Source organism: Lagopus leucura, unplaced genomic scaffold, assembly GCF_019238085.1.
Source record: "Lagopus leucura isolate 7727_CA_CO unplaced genomic scaffold, USGS_WTPT01 Super-Scaffold_100157, whole genome shotgun sequence".
In the NCBI taxonomy this organism is placed as follows: domain Eukaryota; kingdom Metazoa; phylum Chordata; class Aves; order Galliformes; family Phasianidae; genus Lagopus; species Lagopus leucura.
This window is the reverse complement of record NW_024962334.1, coordinates 6,076,328-6,097,286: the sequence shown is the minus strand read 5'-3', so window position 1 is coordinate 6,097,286 and position 20,959 is coordinate 6,076,328. Positions and strand designations below refer to the sequence as shown.

The 20,959-nt window shown below is 40.2% G+C and overlaps 1 protein-coding gene across 2 annotated transcripts in view; it reads right to left on the bottom strand.

Annotated features, from left to right (window-relative positions):
• Positions 1–1,085: 1,085 nt before the first annotated feature.
• The window catches only part of DCLK3 (doublecortin like kinase 3), a 46,309-nt gene continuing 26,435 nt past the window's right edge, over positions 1,086–20,959 (bottom strand). For both annotated transcript variants that reach the window (XM_042888487.1, XM_042888489.1), the window contains 4 exons: positions 13,126–15,002; positions 5,946–6,078; positions 4,707–4,874; positions 1,086–3,387 (listed from right to left, as the gene is read on the bottom strand). In XM_042888487.1, the coding sequence (XP_042744421.1) occupies positions 3,191–3,387; positions 4,707–4,874; positions 5,946–6,078; positions 13,126–15,002 (2,375 nt within the window). In that variant the 3' untranslated portion in view covers positions 1,086–3,190. The remainder of the gene's footprint in view (positions 3,388–4,706; positions 4,875–5,945; positions 6,079–13,125; positions 15,003–20,959) is intronic.

Sequence of the window (20,959 nt, the reverse complement as noted above, 5' to 3'; positions counted from 1 at the left end):
ACCTGCTGTATCTGTTATTGCCATTTTGGCTGTGGGCTACAGGGACAGTGGAATCCTCCACTTACCTTATCTATTTGGGAAGTGCATCTTGTGAAAGGTTGACAGTTTAATTATACATCATGTGTACCTTTGTGCACACCTACAATCACCCATTCTAGTGCTACAGATGGTGTAGAGTCTGGAGGGCAATACACGTGAGGAGCTGCTGAGGGCCCTTGGTTTGCTCAGCCCAGAGCAGAGGAGCTGAGGGGAGGCCCGATGGCGGCTGCAGCTCCTCACAGGGAGCGGAGGGCAGCGCTGAGCTCTGCTCTGTGTGACAGCGACAGGCTGAGGGAACGGCATGGAGCTGTGCCAGGGGAGGGCCGGGTTGGGGGTTAGGGACAGGGTCTGCAGCAGAAGGCGGTGAGCATGGAACAGGCTGCCCAAGGCCGTGGGCACAACCCAAACTGCCAAAGTTCAAGAAGTGTTTGGACAATGCTCTTTGACACAGGCTTTGAATTTTGTGTGATAGGGGCAGGGGTTGGACTTGATGATCCTTGTGGGTCTGTTCCAGCTTGGGATACTATGTGATTCTATGACTTTTGTGACAGCTGTGGCTGAAAGCTTTGATTCCAAGTGTTGGCACAGTGAAAAGAAAACAGGAACACTGACTGGAGGCATGGGCGTTGCTAGGAAATGAAATACAGATGACCCAGTTCTATAAAGTGTATATTTGGATGTTGGTGTCTCAGAAGTCAAAAGGACACTAAAAGCAATGGAAGAGGCATTTTTCTCAGTAGGAAAGAAAGAGGAGGTGGCAAAAGCCCTGAGAAGCACCCGGAAGCTTTCTGAGCCTCCAACCTGAAGAAGGAGGGCTTAGTGCCACATATTTAGCAAAACCAAAGCAGACCCTCAGTGCTGCCAGAGCAGCATTGGTGCTTACAGACACTGGTGGCAGCGCACTGTGCTGTCTGTATTTGGTCAGACTGGGACCTATAGAACGTGAGAGAAAAAGATCTTTGAAAAAATATTACTTTCATATTCATCACATGCAACTCCTCTACCTTGAGCACCATGAAGAAAGCTGTGGACAGGTTCTTAAAGGCAACAAAGAAACCTGTAACACAATATCAAAGCCCTAAGCTTAATTGTTGATAATAGTTCCGTTTTTCCCCACTTCAAACTTGATTCCTAAACTACTATATTAAAAATAAGTACAAAATATAATATTGCAAATCATAACCTGTTTTTCCATAGTTTCATATCCAAGACAGACAAATTAGCACAGGAGATGTTATTACTAGCAATCAAAGAACACAACACATTTAGAATATGAGGTTACACATAGGAAAGCTCTCAAATTCATTCTTCTTTTCAAGAAGTCTTCTTAACTCAGGGCCTCCAAAGCAGAGGTATGACATGGAATATAAATACCACTTGGGCACACAGTACAGTTTTGATTTGTTTGTTTTACAAATTGTTGAATTCCCCAGCAAGCCTCAATCCAACATGTATTAAAAATAAGCCAGCTTGACTGAAAACGCAGTTCTGTTGTATGAACCAAGTTGCCTCTGCTCTCTTTTCAATCTTGAGGCAAAACTGTCAAAGCTTGAAACAGAAACACAATGACGGCATCACACACAACTTAGTAATTCAGAAAGTTCACAAATGTTAGCACTCAGCAGAAATATTCTTTCTTATAGTTATGGAAGTCTTCTACTGATTCTAAAATGCCTCTGACGTCTGTGATTTTGAAATACCCTCATTCAATTCTACAGACTATGAACTTGATGCTAGTAGAATTGGTAGTTTTATTGTGTTATTTGCTACCATACAACTCATGAACAAAGTGTTATCAGACAACTGAAGTGCTTTTTTGATTCGATTAGTTAGCCAAAAGTTTTGAGATTCAAAAGATCTCCCAGGTCACGGTCTTTCTCTGGATGGTAACCTTTCCCACCAGATTTCTTAAAAACTCCAATTATAAGTAACATAAGCAATGAAGCATTTGACACATACCTTGGGAAACCTTCCCATAGACTAACAAGAAATTGTTTTTCCTGAGTAGAACTGTAATGTCATTTCATACCATTGTGCATTCTCGTGGAATTGAGGAGATAGAGTCCTCAAAGATAACTTGGAAAAAAGAAGTTTGTTCAACTACACTGAAAAGTGTATAAAAGCAATTCAACTGTGAATTGTGTTGATAACAGGGAAACCACGAAGGTAAGAGCTAACTTAAGACAAAGAAGCAGCTTCCCAGCTCTCTATTCTCCATCAACTTGAAAAAGTCACAGATCCATGTGGATGGTTCCTAAGAAAGAATTCAGTATGAGAAGAAAGCTTGGGTTAAAATTCTACAAATATACTTTTGGGAAAAGAACTAATGCTTCCTCAGCACCATTAACTTCCCACTTTCCAGAACGGAAGAAAAGCACTGTGAAAGGTATTACAGTCTTGAAGCTGTATCAGCCATGGTATCTTCCCACCTCTTCTTGTAAAGAACTGAAACTATCATACTATACAAACTACAGCAGTTTAACAGAACTATTACGCTGATCCTGAGAACACCTCATGAAAAGATGTTGCCAAGGGAGATATCATAGAATAGCTAATTTCTACTATAATGATTTCTTTTTCCCCTCACAACTTAATAAATAGTATTTTTTATCTTACATATCCTATAGCTAAATATTTATTCATTTATTTATATTTCTCTCACCTTCTAAATTGCTAGCAGGAACTGGTGAGAAATCAGTTCAGAGTATTAGCGCCAAATGTGTGAGCAGACAGCTATTTTGACAATGCTACAAACATAACACAACTCCAAAGCAAAAAGAACTCATGAAAGAAGATGCCATACGAAAGGAGACAAGAGAAAGCATTTCACAGTCATCACTGAAGTTAGACAAAAAGAAACATCTGTAATCTAAAAAAGATACACATTAAGTTCAAATCATTATTTAAAGAAATATAACAGATACCTTCTGGGAAATATTTAGTACCCACTGCTGTCAGATACACTTGCAAGTAAAAATACAGGGAGGTGGATGCAAATTTGACCTCTGTCCTTCAGAATCTCAGAATCAACAAAAACAAGAGAGGCATTAGCAATTGCCAGCAAAATCCATGAACTAAAGGCCAAATCCATTTAGAAAACATAAATAATTTGTTAATTAATAAAAAAGAAGGGTAGATGAACTCATTGATTTCACGTGTCTTTATCCACAGCCTCCTTCCGGCGCTGGGTCCGGAAATGACGCTCAATATTTATCGTTACTTCCCTTTGCAAATTTCTGTTGTTAGTTTTTCCAGCTGTTCTGATCCAAGGATGCTGAAGTACTTGCCATGCCGTGTAGCGCTTCTGGGGATCCACTATCAACAGCCTGGTAATGAGGTCTTTTGCTGCTGTTATGAAAGAAAGAGGGGAAAAGAAAAGCAACGTTATGATTCTGAGAGTTACGCCTAATAAAAGGTCCTCATTTTTCTTATTAGTTTTATCATAACGCGTGTTCAAAGAAGGGCAACAAAGCTGTGAGGGGTCTGGAGCACAGGTCTTATGAGGAGCAGCTGAAGGAGCTGGGATTGTTCAGTCTGGAGAAGAGGAGGCTCAGGGGAGACCTCATTGCTCTCTATAACTATCTGAAGGGAGACTGCAGTGAGCTGGGGGTCAGCCTCTTATGTAACTGGTGATAGGACTAGTGAGAATGGCTTCAAACTGCGCCAGGGGAGATTCAGGCTGGATGTTAGGAAATAGTACTCCTCTGAAAGAGTGGTCAGGCGCTGGAATGGGCTGCACAGGGAGGCGGTGGAGTCACCGACCCTGGAGGAGTTCAAGGAACAGCTGGATTTTGTGTTGAGGGACATGGTGTAGTGAGAACTATTGGTAAAAGGTGGATGGTTGGACTGGATGACCTTGTAGGTCTTTTCCAACCTTGGTGATTCTGTGATAATGATATTTTTTTAATGGCCATCCCCCGGAGGTATTGTAGCAACCGGATCTAGAACTAGTGACAGGAGATGTTAGAACTCCAGTACATTCTTTACTGATTCCAATCTCCCCTGAACAATGACAGAAGAAAGGGAAGGGAATTTAATCATGAAGGCATCCTGAAGGCATATGGCTAGGTGTTCTAATTCATAGGAATTAGCATTGGGTATCTTGTCCCTCAAAGAATGTAGAAGTCATACAGTACTGTTGAGCACGGTTTCTAAAAGATAATAGGAGAGGTGGGTTTTGGGGTGTTGGATTTTGAAGAGTGCAGAAAAGACACTACTAGCCTGCAAGAGGAAAGAAACCACCTCAAAAATTATCTCCACAGAAAACTCACACTGCGTTCTGCAGAGCAAGAACTTGATTCTCAGCTTTTGAGATTCTTTTACACACATCTTTACAATAATGCAACATAAGCCTGGAGATAATTTTGATGCCTTTTGTTCTTCAGGGGCAATTCTTACAAGTAAGGTGAGCAAAATCTTTGTTATTGCCTCAGAAAGGGAGCAATCTGTTGTATAAATCAGACCTGATATTCATATTCACAGCAGATGCTACTATGAGAGGATTAAATTCACACGTAAAACATGTAATCATATAAAACAAGTATATTTGTAATACACTCCAAAATCCACCAAAATCACTGTTCTGAAGAAAAGAGGAGTTTAATGTGTTCAAGCCACTCTAGGTAAGAGCTTTATCAATTTTCAGAACTGGTATACATGAATCTTACCTGCAGAAATATTGTCCCAGTATGGGGAAAGGAACTCATAGTGACCCAGCTGTATGATTTGAAACAGCTCTTCTTGATCACGCTCCTGACTGCGAAACGGGGGAAAACCACAGAGCAGAATGTAAAGGATCACACCAGCTGCCCACATATCGACTTCGAGCCCATAGCCTAAGGAAGAAAAAACAAATCACAGCTAATTATCTTTTACTGGAAGTTTTAGTGTTTTATTGGGGTGTTTTTTGTTTGTTTGTTTTAGTTGGTTGGGGTTTTTTTTGTTTGGTTTATTTTACTTTTTTGAGGGAGGGTGGGGAAGAGGAAAGAAGACAGTCAAAAAAGAACAACCTTCTTCTCATAATTGGTAAGGAACTATTTCTTTTTTCATTCCATCCTCAAAGAAACAGAGAAGCTTTGCCCAGTTTCTAAAAAAGACGAGGTCAGCAGAAGAATAAGTGGCTGGTACACCACACTTGCAAGCTGATCCTCCCTGTTAATAATCACAGTTCTTACACAATGCCTCTCTTCTCCAGCATGTTTCACAAGTGTTATCTAACAAGACCAGAGTCAACTGGGGATTAATTGTGAAACATGCAGGATATATTTCTGAAATAGCTCTCTCATTATTTTTAAAAAGAAAAAAAAGAATTAAGAGAGTGCCAAGTTTCCACCGAAATGTAATGCAGTATGAGATGTGCAACCCAGCTCCACCGAACAAGACGCAGAAATAGCTTTTCTTGAGTAATTAATAAAAACTGACTCCTTTCCAGGTCTGAATCTTTCTGGATATTAAATACCAAAAATTCTCTCTGATGTAAACCATGCTTTGGTCTGTGAAAGAAGTTTAACATATGCGTTCAACATCCTTTTGCACTATTACAGGGCCTTGAAAAACTGTTTGAGTTACAGACACGAAACAAGGGTGACCATCCTAATGTTCCAAGATAAAATTTTGCTTCTTACCCCAATTTCAGTAATCGTTATCTATGATGTTGTAATGCTTTGTCTGCTTCAAACGCCTTACCTGCTTCAAAAATCACAGCTATATATCGCATAGACCTTAATAAAGAAAACATGACTGATACCATGCTTGTATTTGTCAAAAGCTAAGAAATGTTTTATCCTTTCATAGATTTTGCTGCCAGCCAACCTACCAGTAGGTTGAAACATTCTGGAATATTTCCATGACTACAAGGTTAGAAGTAATTTTACGACTTGCCAGAAATCAGAGATTTATACACTCACCCTTCTCAGCAAGTATCTCAGGGGCAACATAGGTTGGCGTTCCACACACAGTAAATATGGGTTTTGTAACCAGCTTTGCAAGGCCAAAATCTGCTAGTTTCAGTGTAGTAGACTTATCTGCGTTGTGCTGAACCTATACTCAATGAAAAAATAAATATTTAGTTTGCAGGCATTTTAAGATTGCCTGGTAGATAAAGGAAGTAGTACTTTTGTAGTAAAGAGTAAGAGGTTCTAGTAACGGTACCTGCAAGTAAAAGAGAATGAAATGGAAACCACATTTTGACAAACAGTATTCAGAAACTTTTCTCTTTCCACATAAATAGATGGCACATGTAGTTAGGAGGAAAAGCACTAATGGAAAAGGACAACTTTGCTCTACAAGTTCTGGCACGCATTTCCAAGAAATGAAAAGGAAGAAGACCGAAAATAAAGGGGAATGAAGCAAAGATTTATTTTTCCCCTTAGGAAAAGGGGAAGAAGTAAAACTGTGGGCCCCAAGATGTACCAAGACAGGTTTAGAGTAGGCATTAGAATTTCTCTACAAAAGGAATGGTCAGGTGTTGGAATGGGCTGCTCAGGGAAGTGGTGGAGTCCCCACCTCTGGAGAGGTTTAAGAGATACATCTAAGGTTCACTGAAGGACACGGTTTAGAGATGGGACTTGCTAAGTTAGGCCCATGGTTGAACTTGATGATCTTGAAGGTCTTCTTCAACCCCATTCTATGATTTTATAAAAGTGGTATTTCCAAATATGCCACAGATTTTATGCAGACATCTGAAAAGCCATCCTGCATTGCAGGTCTGAAGTGAGAAATAGGGTTGAAGGAAGTGTTTTATTTTCTTTCCAAATTACTCTGCAAATACCTGCTGCCCTGAAAATGAGAGTCACCGTAATCACACAGTAAGAGCAGGAAAAATTGATCCAACAGAATGCTCTCCAGCACGTCTTTCCAGCAGTTTCCACCTCCTGCATCCACACAGATTCTAATTCTGTGTGCATGAGTGTTTAGCACTGATTTGTAATGCAGCTAATGAAACATTATTTTGAGAGAAAGTATTGAAAGGTCAAGTCATGAATAAGGTAGCAGGATAATCAAACACATTGGTTTTTTAATGCTGGTTACTGAAACTCAAATATTCTTTAAGTAAAAAACAAAAACATTTTTAATGAGAAATTACCTGTCTCTAACTGCGAGGCAAAAGGACTTCACATGACTACAGGAAAACCAAGAAAATCTGTTTTCAGGTTTTGAACAGACAGAGCAGAATATGATGTGACAGGAATGCTTCAGGCTTTAACACCTCATACTTTGCCATCAGGCAGTGCTTGAGGCAGCCAAAAATTCAAGATGCTCTTTTATAACTAGGGGTACAGACACGATAAAATTTGCACTGCCCTACATTACAGCCAATTAATTCCCATTTATCTTCCTAACAGAAGCTGTAAGCACTCTTCCAGTTGTAACTAAACAAAAACTTCCGAGGTTTTTTCCTGTTTAAAGAAAAATGAAGGGTTTCTCAGTGTGAAGAAGTTGTCTAGAGCTGTGCAGACAAAGCTTCCATAGGAGAAAGACAAAATGCTACCTTCTCTTTTATTGAATTTGTTAATTTCATGAAGGTTTTTTTTTTTTTGTCATCACACAATGTAGGCTCCACAGCTAACAAAAATGAAAAATAAATAACAGTTATTTTCTAGAGCAGCATCTATCCACAAAATCAATATTTTAATAATGTGGTCAACATGGTAGAAAGTTACAAAAAAAAAAATCACAATTGAAATACTCAGTTTCATACGTGCTACGTGAGCACGAATACACTTTTTGACCATGTATATAAGGATCTTCAAATTACATAAGGAAATAGTGTCACACATGGAATTTCAACTAATATCCTGCACTGCACCAGGACTAATAACCCTGGAAAGTTTATACAATTGAGCTTTTTGGTTTGTTTCTTTTAATCAAATCAGCAAGGGGAGAATATACAGGTCTGAAGTCCAACCCGTAAAAGCCAGTAGTAATTTTGCTTGAAATATACAGTTACACTTTTTACAAGAAAGCCATAGCCCTAATCTCACATCAGAGCACAAGGTGGCAATACTGCACCACATGTTTGTGAGGACAAAAATCACTGAACTTCCCTTTTATTTCACCGAACAGCCAGGAACACCATGCAACGTAGATATATTTTCACAGCTTTATGATAATAATTTCTAAGACAGCATGAAATCTGTCAGCATGTCTGGAAACCTCAGCATAGAACTCCTCAGCATCCTCACTCAAAATAACTCAAGGGCAGCACAGACCAATTGGGCATACACTTCATCCCAAACGTTGTGTTCTCCAGTACACCTTTCCATCACCTGGCAGCAAAACAGAAACTGAGGCAAATATGCTTTTTTCAAAGAAAGGCTTCTCAGGATATTCCCTCGAGCGTTTACTTACAGAGTAACACAGAAATCTCTTCTCAAAAGAGATCTAACCCCTGAGTTCTGCCATATATGCCTTGAAATGGTGCAAAGCAAAAACTCTAACATTAGAGGGTCATACTGCCTTTACCACGATACCTGTTACAGCATCTGTATTCAAGACTACACAAAAATGGTTCCACAAGTTCTTCCAAAAGTGCTGCCTCATCTTACCTGCCTAAAGAGCTAATTGAGATGAGGAAGAGCAGTATTCAAATACACTTTGTCAACAGATGGCCAGCTTAAGCCAAACAAGTACTTGTGCCACTCAGCTGAAAGGTAAGCCAGCAGTGGTAGCCCCAAATCAAAGGGAATCAGAAATGCTTGCTACTCTCTTGAACACAGGATATCCAAATATTGTCTGTGGATTTCTAGCCATACACCTGAAAGATTGTATTATACTAATACAAAACAAAGCTTGTTTCCAAAAAGGGATAAATCTGGTCTTTCCCTTTTTCTCCTGGTTGCTGATAACTGCAAAGTTCTTGTTTGTTTTCATATCTATATTGGGAAATCCATCAGGGTGTTTAAAAGATGATTTAAAACATTAATATTCCTCTTTATGCATGTGTGTTTCGTAGTCCAGATTCCTCACATCAACATAATGAAATCAAGCTGACCCATGGGACTTCTTGCATATTACAAGAGCTAAGGAGAAAGCACGTCTTACACATTGGAGCTTTCAGTCATCCCACACTGGTAGACAGAAGAATCTCTCCATCTCTCATGAAGAAATATCTCAGAAAATAAGCTGCCTAGGTTTATCATACTGAAAGCACCTGAAAGCAGGACACTTTTTTTTCTTTTTTTAATGTCTTTATCAATGACTTAGACAGGCATACTGAGCATACCCTCAGCAAGTTTGCTGATGACGCTGAGTGGTGCAGCTAATGAGATTCAACAAGGCCAAGTGCAAGATGTTGCACTTTGGTCGAGGCAATCCCAGATATGCTCACAGACAGGGAACAGAACTCATTGAAAGTGGCCCTGCAGAGAACTTGGTGGTACCAGTAAATGAAAAGCTTGACACGAGCTAACATTGCGCATCTGCAACCTACTGTATCCTGGGCTGTGTCAGAAAAGGGGTGGCCAGCAGAGCAAGGGAGGTGACTGCCCCCCTCTGCTCTGTCCTTGTGAGGCCTTGTATAAATTACTTGTGTCCAGGCTGGAGCTACCAACACAGGAAGGATATGGAGCTTTTGCAACAGGCCCATAAGAAGGCTGTGAAGATGATCAGAGTGCTGGAGAAACTCTCCTACAAAAAAAAAGCTGGGCTTGTTCAGCTTAGAGATGAGAAGGCTCTGGGAAAACATCAGTGCAGCTTTGCAGTACTTAAAGGGAGCTTATAAACAGCAGAGAGATTGACTTTTTACAGTTTGATAGTGAAAAGACAAAGAGGAACAGCTTTAAACTAAAAGAGTGGAGATTTAGATATTAGGAGATCTTCTAGAGGGTGGTAAGGCACTGGAACAGGTTGCCCAGTGGATGCCCCATCCATGAAACCTATTTAATGCCAGGCTGGATGGAGCTCTGAGCATCCTGAGATAGTAGTTGGCAACTCTGCCCACAGCAATGGCATTGGAACCAGATGACCTTTAAGGGCCATTCCAACCCAAGCCATTTTCTAACTCTACAGTTAAACAGGATTTTAACTCTAATGCACTTGGAAAACTGTGACAGTGTTTTTTGTATTTGTAAATAGTGTCACAAAACCAAAGCCACTTCATAAAAAGGTTACACTTCACAGTGTCATACACATGAAAACATGAAGAAAAGAGGAGCAGGAAGAGAAAGAAACTCAAATTCATAAGCAGCTACAACACTATTAGTGTGCTTGGGACTGATATAAGTTTACGGTCACAAATACAGAAATATGCATGCCCAACATCAAAAAAAAGGGGACAGGGATGTGGCTTTACATTTTTTACAGTTTTAACCTGGAAAAAGATTCTCTATACTAAGTTTTTGACCCACAAGACACCTGTGACATTAAACAGCAGCCCCTAGCTAAAAATCTAGTTAGGAAATTCCACTCCCATGCATTTCCAGTTAGCCCTAAAGAAGGGCCCACCTTATTTTGTGAGACCAAATACACCACACTGCAGAAGCTTGGTAGCAAAGGCTTTCTTGCTGAACATTTAATCCTACGCCAGGTGATTCTGTTAGTGGAAAGGGTGGGTTTCAAAGCAGGTGTCCTCACACCAGCTGTCACACAGATTTTGTTTTGGTAGCACAGGTCACCACCTTTCTGCCTCACAGCTATGCTGCAAGGAGTTTGAAAGCTGTGAGCAGACACAGTAATGAAAGATGGAGGGAGAAAGGCAAAAAGGATACTGGTGGGCTGTCACAGAAGTCTTTAACCAGAGAATATTGCCCTAAGAGCAACAGGAATAGCACAGCAAACCAGTAAAATCAGGTTTCTAGTTCCTATGTGAACAATTTCACAATTCACTAGACATCAAAGTGTATTTGCACCTTTTCCTCTGTAAGGAGGGAAATAGTTTCTCTTCTTTCCCCAGCTGCTTATTTTCATCAAACCTCTGGACTAGATTAGATTGGATATTAGGAAGAACTCCTTCACAGATAGGGTGATGAGGCATTGGAACAAGCTGCCCAGAGAGATGACAGTTGCCATTCCTGTAGGTAATTAAGAGCCATGTGGACATGGTATTAAGGGAGAGGTTTTAGAGGAGGAATTCTTAGAGTTAGGAGATGGTCAGACTTGATGATCTTGAAGATCTTTTCCAACCTAAATGATTCATTGAAAAAGTAAGGGCCTATTTCTGTCCTCTGTGCACAAATTGCCTAGGGAGACCAACTGAGACAGAAATCTGTGGTGTAAAAATGTAAAGTGAAGCAAGAGCTATCCCAGAACCAAGGACAAAAAGGAGACATTGCAGGATGTCAGCACTTCCAGCAGACAGCTTCCAGCCCTTCGCCCAATAACAGCAGATAAACCCATAAAATTTGCTTCACAAATGGTTGTTATGGTTCAGCCCTGGCTGTCACTAAGCTCAACTGGAGCTGTCCTTCTACTCTAAGGAGTCAGCACACTAAAATTCAGAAAGCCAGACACCTGCTCAAATGGCCTGTATTTTTAGGGGTACTTCTTAGATACATGATGAGCTAGCCAATATTACCAACAATCTACAGACTCATTTGACTTGTTGAATACACTAACTTAAAAAAAAAAAGCTGTTTCTAAAACAGCTATTCAACCAATTAACAAACAAGGTGAAACCAGAAGAGGAAAAATGTTCTGTCTTGTTTTGTTTGTAATGCAGTTCTTAGATGACAAAATACCTACACAGTGGGGAGCAAGGCTGTCCTTGCAAACACGTTTTCTGTGCTTGCAGCCAGAGCAGGCAACATAATGACTTCTGTGCTACAAAAATTTGCCACTGCCCATGGATCTTTGCACGGCAGTGCTGTGAACTACAAGTGAAAACCATCAGATGAGACCTGAACCATGCCTCTCTTTACACTTACTGTATCACTGTGAAGATTACACACGATACACAGAGAAGCATCTGGTCTCATATGTTTCATATGCACCAGATTAATTTCAGTAAAGAGGAAGGAGCAGAACCTGGCTTATAATTGAAAATCAGCTTCTGGAAGAAATTCCTTCAGGTCTGAGTAAAATTTTGCTCTAATAGCAGAACAAGGGAAGATGGCAGGGTCCAGAACCATACTTATTTCTGCAAACCAGCTACTTGCACTCCCTTTTACTTATGCAAACACACCACTTAAACATTTTTGTCAGACTAATCAGAATGTGTAGCAGGACCAAATACAGACACCACTTGGTTAATCAAAAGGTCTGGATACAAACCTTACAGGCCCAGCTTTGTTCCACCTCTGCACAGCCTACAGGCTACACTGCTGCCTTTCTCCAGAAATTCACACTTGCTAACATTAATTCCCTTAAGGAACTGACTGGCACATAGGACTAAATTGTCTATTATCCTTTTTTGGCTAACTACAATCTTCCATCAGCAGATCAAATTAGCTCTGTTAGAGAAAAGCAAATATTTGATGACTGCCTGCGATGAAATTTGGAACCTAGGAGAAGAGCGTAACAAATGACTGGCAAGGAACAGTTGTTTATTTTCACACTCCTATAATGGGTGTCATACCAAGAGTCAATATTGAAAACATTTCCGTGCATATTTACATGAGAGTAAGTCTCCTACTTCAGCGACGGATACAAAGAACGTGATAGAAGAAAAACTTATAGAAATCACTACAGTAGAGGACTACCACAGTGCTCTTCAGGATGGGTGACTGCAGTGAACAAGAACTCTACCAAATGTATTAAAATTGCTAATGTCACTTCTTAATTTTGATCCGCAAGGAAAACAGCTTATGATTCAGTACATGCTTTGTGAATGCAAAACATTGAAGCTTGGGTACCTAAATCCAGATGACAAACAGCATGGTAGAATTTCAGAAAAATACAAATATTCACTAGCCCTGAAAGCCAGGCTATTTTCATTTGAATTTCTACTTGCAAACATCATCATCTGCAGCATAATGTAGATGTATGCAAAATGATCTGAAAAGCTAATTTCATTTCAAGGTTGCATTCACTTTCCCAAGCAGTTCTGCGACAGTGTATTCTCTCTGCATATTCTTTGCATAAAACTATTCAAACATTCATAATAAAAAGGAAAATAAATGCAACTCCTGCACAATGTTTGGCAATGCTTACCAAAAGGTTCTCTGGTTTGAGGTCCCTGTGGACAATGTTCTTACTGTGAATATACACCAGGGCTTCACACAGGTCGGTGATCATGACAGCAGCATCATGCTCTGTGAACTTCACACTTTCTATGATAGCATCAAATAAGTCCCCTCCTGGGACATACTCCAGGATTAGATAGATCTCAGCCTCCGTCTCATATACTTCAATTAAGCTTACTATATTGGGATGAGAAAGACTCCTAATGATCAGAATTTCACTTTCCATCATGTCCTCCTTCCCCTTCAGCTTGGATTTATCAACAATTTTCATGGCATATATCTGATTTGAGTCACAGCGGCGGCATTCCTTCACCACTGCAAAATTCCCATCCCCAATAGTCCTGCCAATCTCATAGTGGTTTTCTACATCAGTTCTGCTTTTTATAGCATGCCTTCGGCTGGCGATTTCCAGTCCCTGAGCCTTGTTTTCTTCCTTATTCAATCTACGCTCTCCTGTTTTCTCTCGTCGTGTCACGTCACTCTCCCTATGTACAGCATTTCCCTCTCTCCTGGCACCTTCTTCTTTAGCCCTTTGTCCCTCTCTACCATCCTTATGCGTTTTAGATGGTTTCTCAGCATCCCTTGGAGTGTCTTTCATTAGCCAACCATTTTGGTTTGTTACACAGCTACTTCCATTTTCTTCCTTCATTTCATGAGCTATCTGACGCCCTTCTACAGCATTCTTCTTTATTTTTACTACTTCCTTCTCACGGTTTTCATGTTTCTCCAGATCCCTTTCCTTCTCAATGCTCCTTTTTTGCTTTTCCAGTCCTTCATTAACATTCCTATGTAGAGGCTTCCAGGTCCTCCTACAGCAGTTATCTTTCCAGCCAACATCTTCATCCTCTAGAGGAATTTCTGAAGCTTTCTGGCAATTCCTGATTTTTACATTTCTTTCTACATGGTACCTCTGACACGCACGTGCATTCAGGTCTATGTTCTCAAATGAAGCCTCAGCCTGCCTTTCCCTTTGCAACTTTTGCCTGGCCTGCCTTTCCCGTTCACACTTCTCACACCTCAGTACCTCCATTGAACTCTCTTCTAACCCTTTCTCAGGACTCCTATCTTGGTTAAGGTACCTCTCATCTTCTCGAGCTTTTCTAGAAGGCCTCACTCCTTGTTCACCATTCCAACTCCCTCTGGTCCACTTTTTTTTGGTTCTCATTTTTTCTTCTTGCCTCGTCTTGGATTGATTTTTTCCAGCTACCATTTTGGGAGACACGGCATCACTGCAGGTCTTGGCAACTTCCACCTCATCGAAGCCACCATCCACTTTTGAAGCTTTATCACACAGCCTGCTCTTCAGTTTTTGGGACTGCTCCTCGTTCTGCTGAATTGCACTGGCAGCATACGGATTTTCAGGACAAAGTTCTTGTATTGCCACTTCCAGGTTCTTCAATGTAAGGGGCTCCCTGCCCAGAGCTATGAATGCATCACCTTCTCTGAAGAAGTCAGAAACACTTTGGATTTCTCTGCCTCTTAGACTGTAAAGCTTTCTCACACGATCATTCTTCCAACGTGGAAATCCCAGAGCTTCTGAAATGTCAGCCATTAGCTGTTCAAAGGTCTGCACTGATCTCCTGTTCAGAAGCAAGGTTATCTTTCTCAGCATATGCCCACAGGGTCTCACCACTGTAATAATCCTTGGCTTCACAGGACTGTGCTCTGAATGTACAGTGTGAAAATCATTCCGGGGATTAAAACATGAAGACCTACAACTGCTTGCATTCACACATTGCTTTCCACAGTTTCCACGACCAACAGGAGGACAAGTCCCACGCAGTTTCCTCTCTGTTACCTTTGAGCTTGCACTTTGTGACATATGCTCAAACATGCTTCGGTGTCCTAAAGCAAAGAAAGAGTGGGTATGTTATTCATTTTGCATCACTAGATCTTTATGAGTAATATTTTCTACGTAAGTGCTGAGGTTACAAACTCAAAGTCAGGATACTTGCATTCAGTGCTTCAACGAAGCCACTAAAAAGTAACTTCACACACACGCAACTACAGGTGCTGTTTGTGAGGAAATACATACTTATGTTTGTGAGAAAACATAAGTACAGGATTTACAACAAAGAGATTCTATTTAGAAAAAATACAGTGCCTAAATGCCTTCATCTGCTAAAAATCCCCCTAAAAAGAGGCTTACTTGTTTAACATCCTTTTATAAACTTACCTTTCACAAACTTACGAGTTTCCTTCCTGAACCCAATTACAATTTTCACCTCTAAACCCTGCAGCAAGTTCTATAGTTGTACTGCATGAATTAAAAGATATTAATTAGTTTTGCTTTCAAATTGCTATCAGACGAGTATGTGTGTGCAACCTTATACTCTTTATAAGTACCTCCCCTCTATGTTCCCTGGACCATTTGCTTAGTTTCTAGACTTCTATAACAATTATATTAAGTTATTTTATAGTTATTTTTATACTATTTTTTTTAGTACTTTTATTGTATTTTTTCCTTAAAGAAAGGCCATCTTAATTCTGTTTGATATTTTGGTTTGACATTTTCTTTTAAAAACATAAGTAAAACTACAGAGTCTTGAATAACTTTCAGGGACAATGATTCCTCCAACATTTCACCTTTGAACACCAACCAACACAGAAAATTCTTCACCATTCTTCGCATGTATTAATGAAAAGGAAGATCTAAAAACACGATACATGGTTATGGCCAAGTCATCGCATAATTCAGTTTATAAACTCAAGAACAAGCTAAGAATAATATCACTGTAAGTATTCAGATCTCATGTACTTATTAAAACTCGATTGCCAGGCAATTCTTTTCAGTCTCAGGAAATAAACTTCTATGATGAGATCACAGAATGCTTCCAACTCCGTTTAATAGTCTTATAATTCAGTAAGGAACAAACATTTAATGAATTTGAACTAACAGGCTCAACCCAAAGGAACAGAATCACAATGATTACTGTAATTTACCAGGAAATTCCCATGCTTACCTCCCAGAGAATCCCACCCATTTTTAATACATCATTATGACTACACAGCCACATGACAGGGTTACAAACTGCAAAGGAAAACTCATGCATTTGACAGCTCCTCTTGGGGCTACAGGTAAGACACACGTGTTCAAGAGCTCTGGCAAGCCAAAATCTATCATGTTTTGGTTTTCAACTGCTGAAATGCCATTTTCAGTATTTCAAGCTCTGTATTTTTTCTTTCTTCAAGGTAAAACAGAGTGAAAAGCACCTAGGAGAACCAAGAGATGTTGCTGCAGGCCCCCCCTCTGCTACTGCCTACTGTTTAGTGCCATGATGCTGGCATTCCTTCGTTGTGATGCTCTCACTCCTAAGTGTTGTGCCCCCTCAGCACGTCCCATAGCTCTTGGCTTCAATTCATCCCTCTGCCAAACAAATATATATTTTCTTCTCCAGATAAATATTACGAAGACACCCGGCTGCCAGTATGCTGATCGAAGACGTAAGCAATTATATAAGAGCTATGTGACTAATGCTTGGTGGTGGCACAAGTTATTTCTGTCTTCATTCTAGTTTTTAAGGATGGTCTTGTTACTGAAAGATGATAACATGTGCTAGTAATTTTTTAAGCAGGTATTTACATCGTACCCAGAATAAAAGCCAATTGTGAATGGGGGAGAGGGGGTGAGTCAGATATAATAATAGTTCTTGAAATATAAATCAATTTCAGGCTACGTTGGCTATCAGGAACTGCCGAAACTCTGAATTTAATCAGCGCTTTCAGATTCTTGTATACCCACTGTCAAAGCATCACTTTGCTTACAGGAACAGCACGTGACATTTTTACAGCTTATTATCTCAATGCAACACACAAACAATGCTGCACTAAGAACGACTTTTCCCATAGATTACTTTCCTCCCAGCTGTGCTAGCATTACCAAGCCTTTTGCAAACCATTCATTTTAAGTGCCTGGTTACACTGTTGATTATTTCAATTACATCAATAATGTTTCCTCTCTTCACTAAGTCAGCTAAGCTTCAAATGGGAACCACATTTATTTTTTATTCTATAGCTAACAGAGCAAGAGCAGTTTTATTCAATTAAAACAAACAACCCAGGAATGTGCTTTTGTGCTTGTTAAGCTGCCTTCATTCCTAGCCAAAACAGCTTGACACAAATCATAAGTTAAAACACATATATAACCATTGAAGGAGTAAGAATATTATCACATCTTTTTCTAACAGGAAAAAAAGAAGTTACATGAATGCCTAAATAAACACAAAGTTATCTCCTACTGTTTCCTGAGGAAAGTGGGAAGTGCCAAACTTTGTCAAAGCGGTTGCAATGACTAATCTGTGTATTACATAAACTAAAAGATAATTTCAATTGCCTGTTGCAGCTATGCATTTTATTCATTTTCTAGTTAAGCAAATTTTAATTATCTGATATGAAGCAAGCCCCAGTCTTTCAGGAAAGAACAACACAAAGCAACAGCAAGCATTTCTAGAAAGCCTTTAAATACCCTAATTGAATCCTAAAGCTTCAAATCATATTGCTTGAAACCTCGTTTCTATATTTAAACAGAAGTGGGAGAGAAAGGAAGAAGGAGGTGGGACTAGAAACACACTTCAATGAGTCTGAGTGCTTGCAACTGATACATCAGAGAATAAAACCTGTTTTCCTTTTCACTGTCTTTGTGAGAGCTAATGGTTATTAAAATTTATAAGAAATATGTGTATTTTATATGCACAAATGCATGCAAATGTAGTGGTTATTCTGTTTTGCTTTTTAACTATATACACTTGCAAACCACTAAGTATTAAAAAATAGGGTGATACAGAAGATGAAGGCAGAGACGTAGGGGAGCAGCAGGGCTGAGACTGCTGCTGGAAGGGCAGAAGCACCGCGTGTCCCACCTAAGCCATCCATGTTGGCACTGAGAAAAGAAAACTAGGGCTCAGAGCAATACAGCATTCCAGATGAAGATGACACGATGGTCTTGTGGGGGTAAATCGTTCACATCAAGTCCTTAAAGGAGAAGGGAGGATGAGACAGAGGCATTTGAGGACCCAAGTACGTAGCAGGAAGAGTTCAGCTGTCTGCTGAGCACGGTGCAAGTGCTTCCTGGAGAAAATGTCAGTTGCTGCATGGAGCACAGCTTCTGGGGTTCATTTATAAAAGCCAATTCAAAACCCATTTGCAAAGTCACAGTCAATTCTAATGGGAGTGGAAGGTGAGTGTGAAGTATAGAATAGAAAAGCATTAAACTTCCTTTAGAAGACCCCTCCTTGTAGGGGTTTGGTTCACTTAAGCACTGAAGAACATGTGTAGCAGAGTTTGCCAGAGGTGTCCAATCATGACAATTAAAAATTTATTGCTGCTATTTACCCTTCAAAAGTTACCCCTTCCTTTGAATAGTCCAAGATTTGCTCATTAATTAAAATATTTCCACTCATCTTACATTCCTTCTTGGCACTCCAGTTGGAGATCACAGTTTCAGTAATTAACTGAATGGTTTACCCAGCAGCTAATTCTGCTATCAAGGCACAGGTTGTCATGCAATTAAATTTTTACAAGGATTATTACAACACAATTTAAAGCAGAAAGAAATACTGAGGTAAGACTGAGTTACGGCATCACATCCTGTGAGTAAAATGTTGCTACTTAAGCCCTGTATTTTACTTTGAGGGTTTTGGATCAACATGAGAGTCTTCACTCATGAAAGCTCCCTAAAAAGTTATGAGGATTACTCACACAAATAAAGCTGCACACGATAGAAATTGTGTATTGGGAGTGGTTTTGATGTATTGGTCCCAAAACAGCACACTTGAGGCACTGTTTCAAAGAGGAAGTGAAAGAATAGCACTAAAAGCTGCCTTTCCCTTAGGCCCCAGAAATTCCCATTGATGACATACAAAACAAAGATGCCAGGGTGGGGGAACAGTCTCAATCTGAACCAACTCTTCAATTGTGCTGAAGTAATAAAAGCATCTCCAAGTAGTTGGGAGCAAAGAATCTCCTCAACCTTGAGCTCAGAACAGCGAAGTGCATAATGGAACAGGTTACCAGCGTGCATCAGCAGCCAGACGCCCTGGAAGCCTGCTATCTTGAGCTCCTTTACTTGCTGTAAATCATTAAATGTTGCAAGTTTCAGGGCTAGCCTACACCGTTAATGTCCAAGACTGAAGTAGTAGCATGACCAGTCTTAAGGCACTAAATTAGTTACATGGAAACAAAATATGATCACAGGCATCCTTTTACAGCAAGTAAATTTTACATGGGCATTATTTACAGCTCTACAATTGGAAACGCTGGTGTTGATTTTTTTTTTTTCTTCTCTCTCTCTCAAAATAGCCATAGCTCCCTGTCTTTTCTGCCCTCCTGATCACTGTGCCTCCCTGCCAGACTTTACAGCATTTGAAGAAGAGATTTTCTTTGAGTCAGGAATTTATTATAGTAACAATGAAAGGCTGCTACCCTGCATCAAATAACCAAATAACATCCTGTGCAGAAAAAGGAAGTCAAAACTCACAAGGTGTGGATAGAGACAGTGTTAAAGACTGCAGGACAATCCCAGCTGGCTCCTAAGAAAGCTCTGAAGGCTTACACGGCTCAGATCCAATGAAGGCCTTTAGGACTCAAGCATGCCTTAGCCCTAGCAGGATCAGGAATTATTTGTGAAATGTGGGATAAAGAGGCCTGGGAAATGGGTTAAAACTGGAAGTTGACAAGGGAGGAATGCAGAAAAAAAAAAAAAAACACACATCACCACAAAAGGCAATGGGATGTAGAGTTTGTAGGGAGAGAACAAGATTGGGAGTAGGAAAAGGACCTTGCTCGTCTGATATCACCATTCAAAAGCCAGCCTCCACGTCGCTGAAGAGGGAAACCTAGCTGAAATTTGTTATGAGATAATAAGAGAAAAGAGAGGACCAAGAAGTCACAAGTGGGGAATGGGATAGACTGCAGAGAACACGGCAAATAGGCCCATAGTTAGATCCTGACTAGCAGCAATTTCTGGGAACTTTGCTGACCCAATGAGAGCAGATGGAGACTGTAATTTGGATGCAATAAAACATGAGAATATGAGCAGCCTGGCAAGTCAACCTAGGTGCTGAACTTTGGCAAAAGGACAAGACTGGGAGCTGTAACAGAACCGTCCTCACCCCCTGGCCGGCTTCTCTGCTGTTCTGGTTATCTACCTCTTTCTATTGCCACTTCATTCTTTTGTAGATAAACTGGAATCAGGACTGCATGGACAAAAAGCATTCTCTATAGAAACTTAATCTCTGCAATTCGAAGAGTTGAAAAGAAGTAAAGAATATAGGAAGAAGAGTTATACTGCCTAAGGGAGCACAGGCCTGGAGAACTGGGCAGTGTCTGAAGCAACTCTACACAGTTTCAAAGCAACCAACTTAATCTAGATTTTTCAGAGTGAATTATATTCTGGTGACCCAAACAACATCCATAGAGTTGATCTGCAGAACTGCTCAGTGCCCATACTCGTAAGGGAAGTTGCTAGAAGCTGTATGTCAGACACCAAGTAATACAACATAACATATATGTAACACTAAGCCATCCCCAAATCCTCGGCCTGTGCATCTCAGGTGATGTTTCTGCCCACGTTAAAGTTTTTTTCACTTCATATTTTTGTATCTTCCGCTGAACAAAACGCAGTCAATGTCGTCCCTTTAGTGCTTTCACAGAGATATCAACCCACATTTGCTGCTGGAGCAAAAGCCACAGCAGAAAATCCTACAAGTTAATAAACCAGCAATAAGAGCAGGGTTCAAAAAGCATGCAGTGAAAGGCATGAACAGCCAGGGTAAACTGCGAGCAGATGCTCATTATTAAAGCTT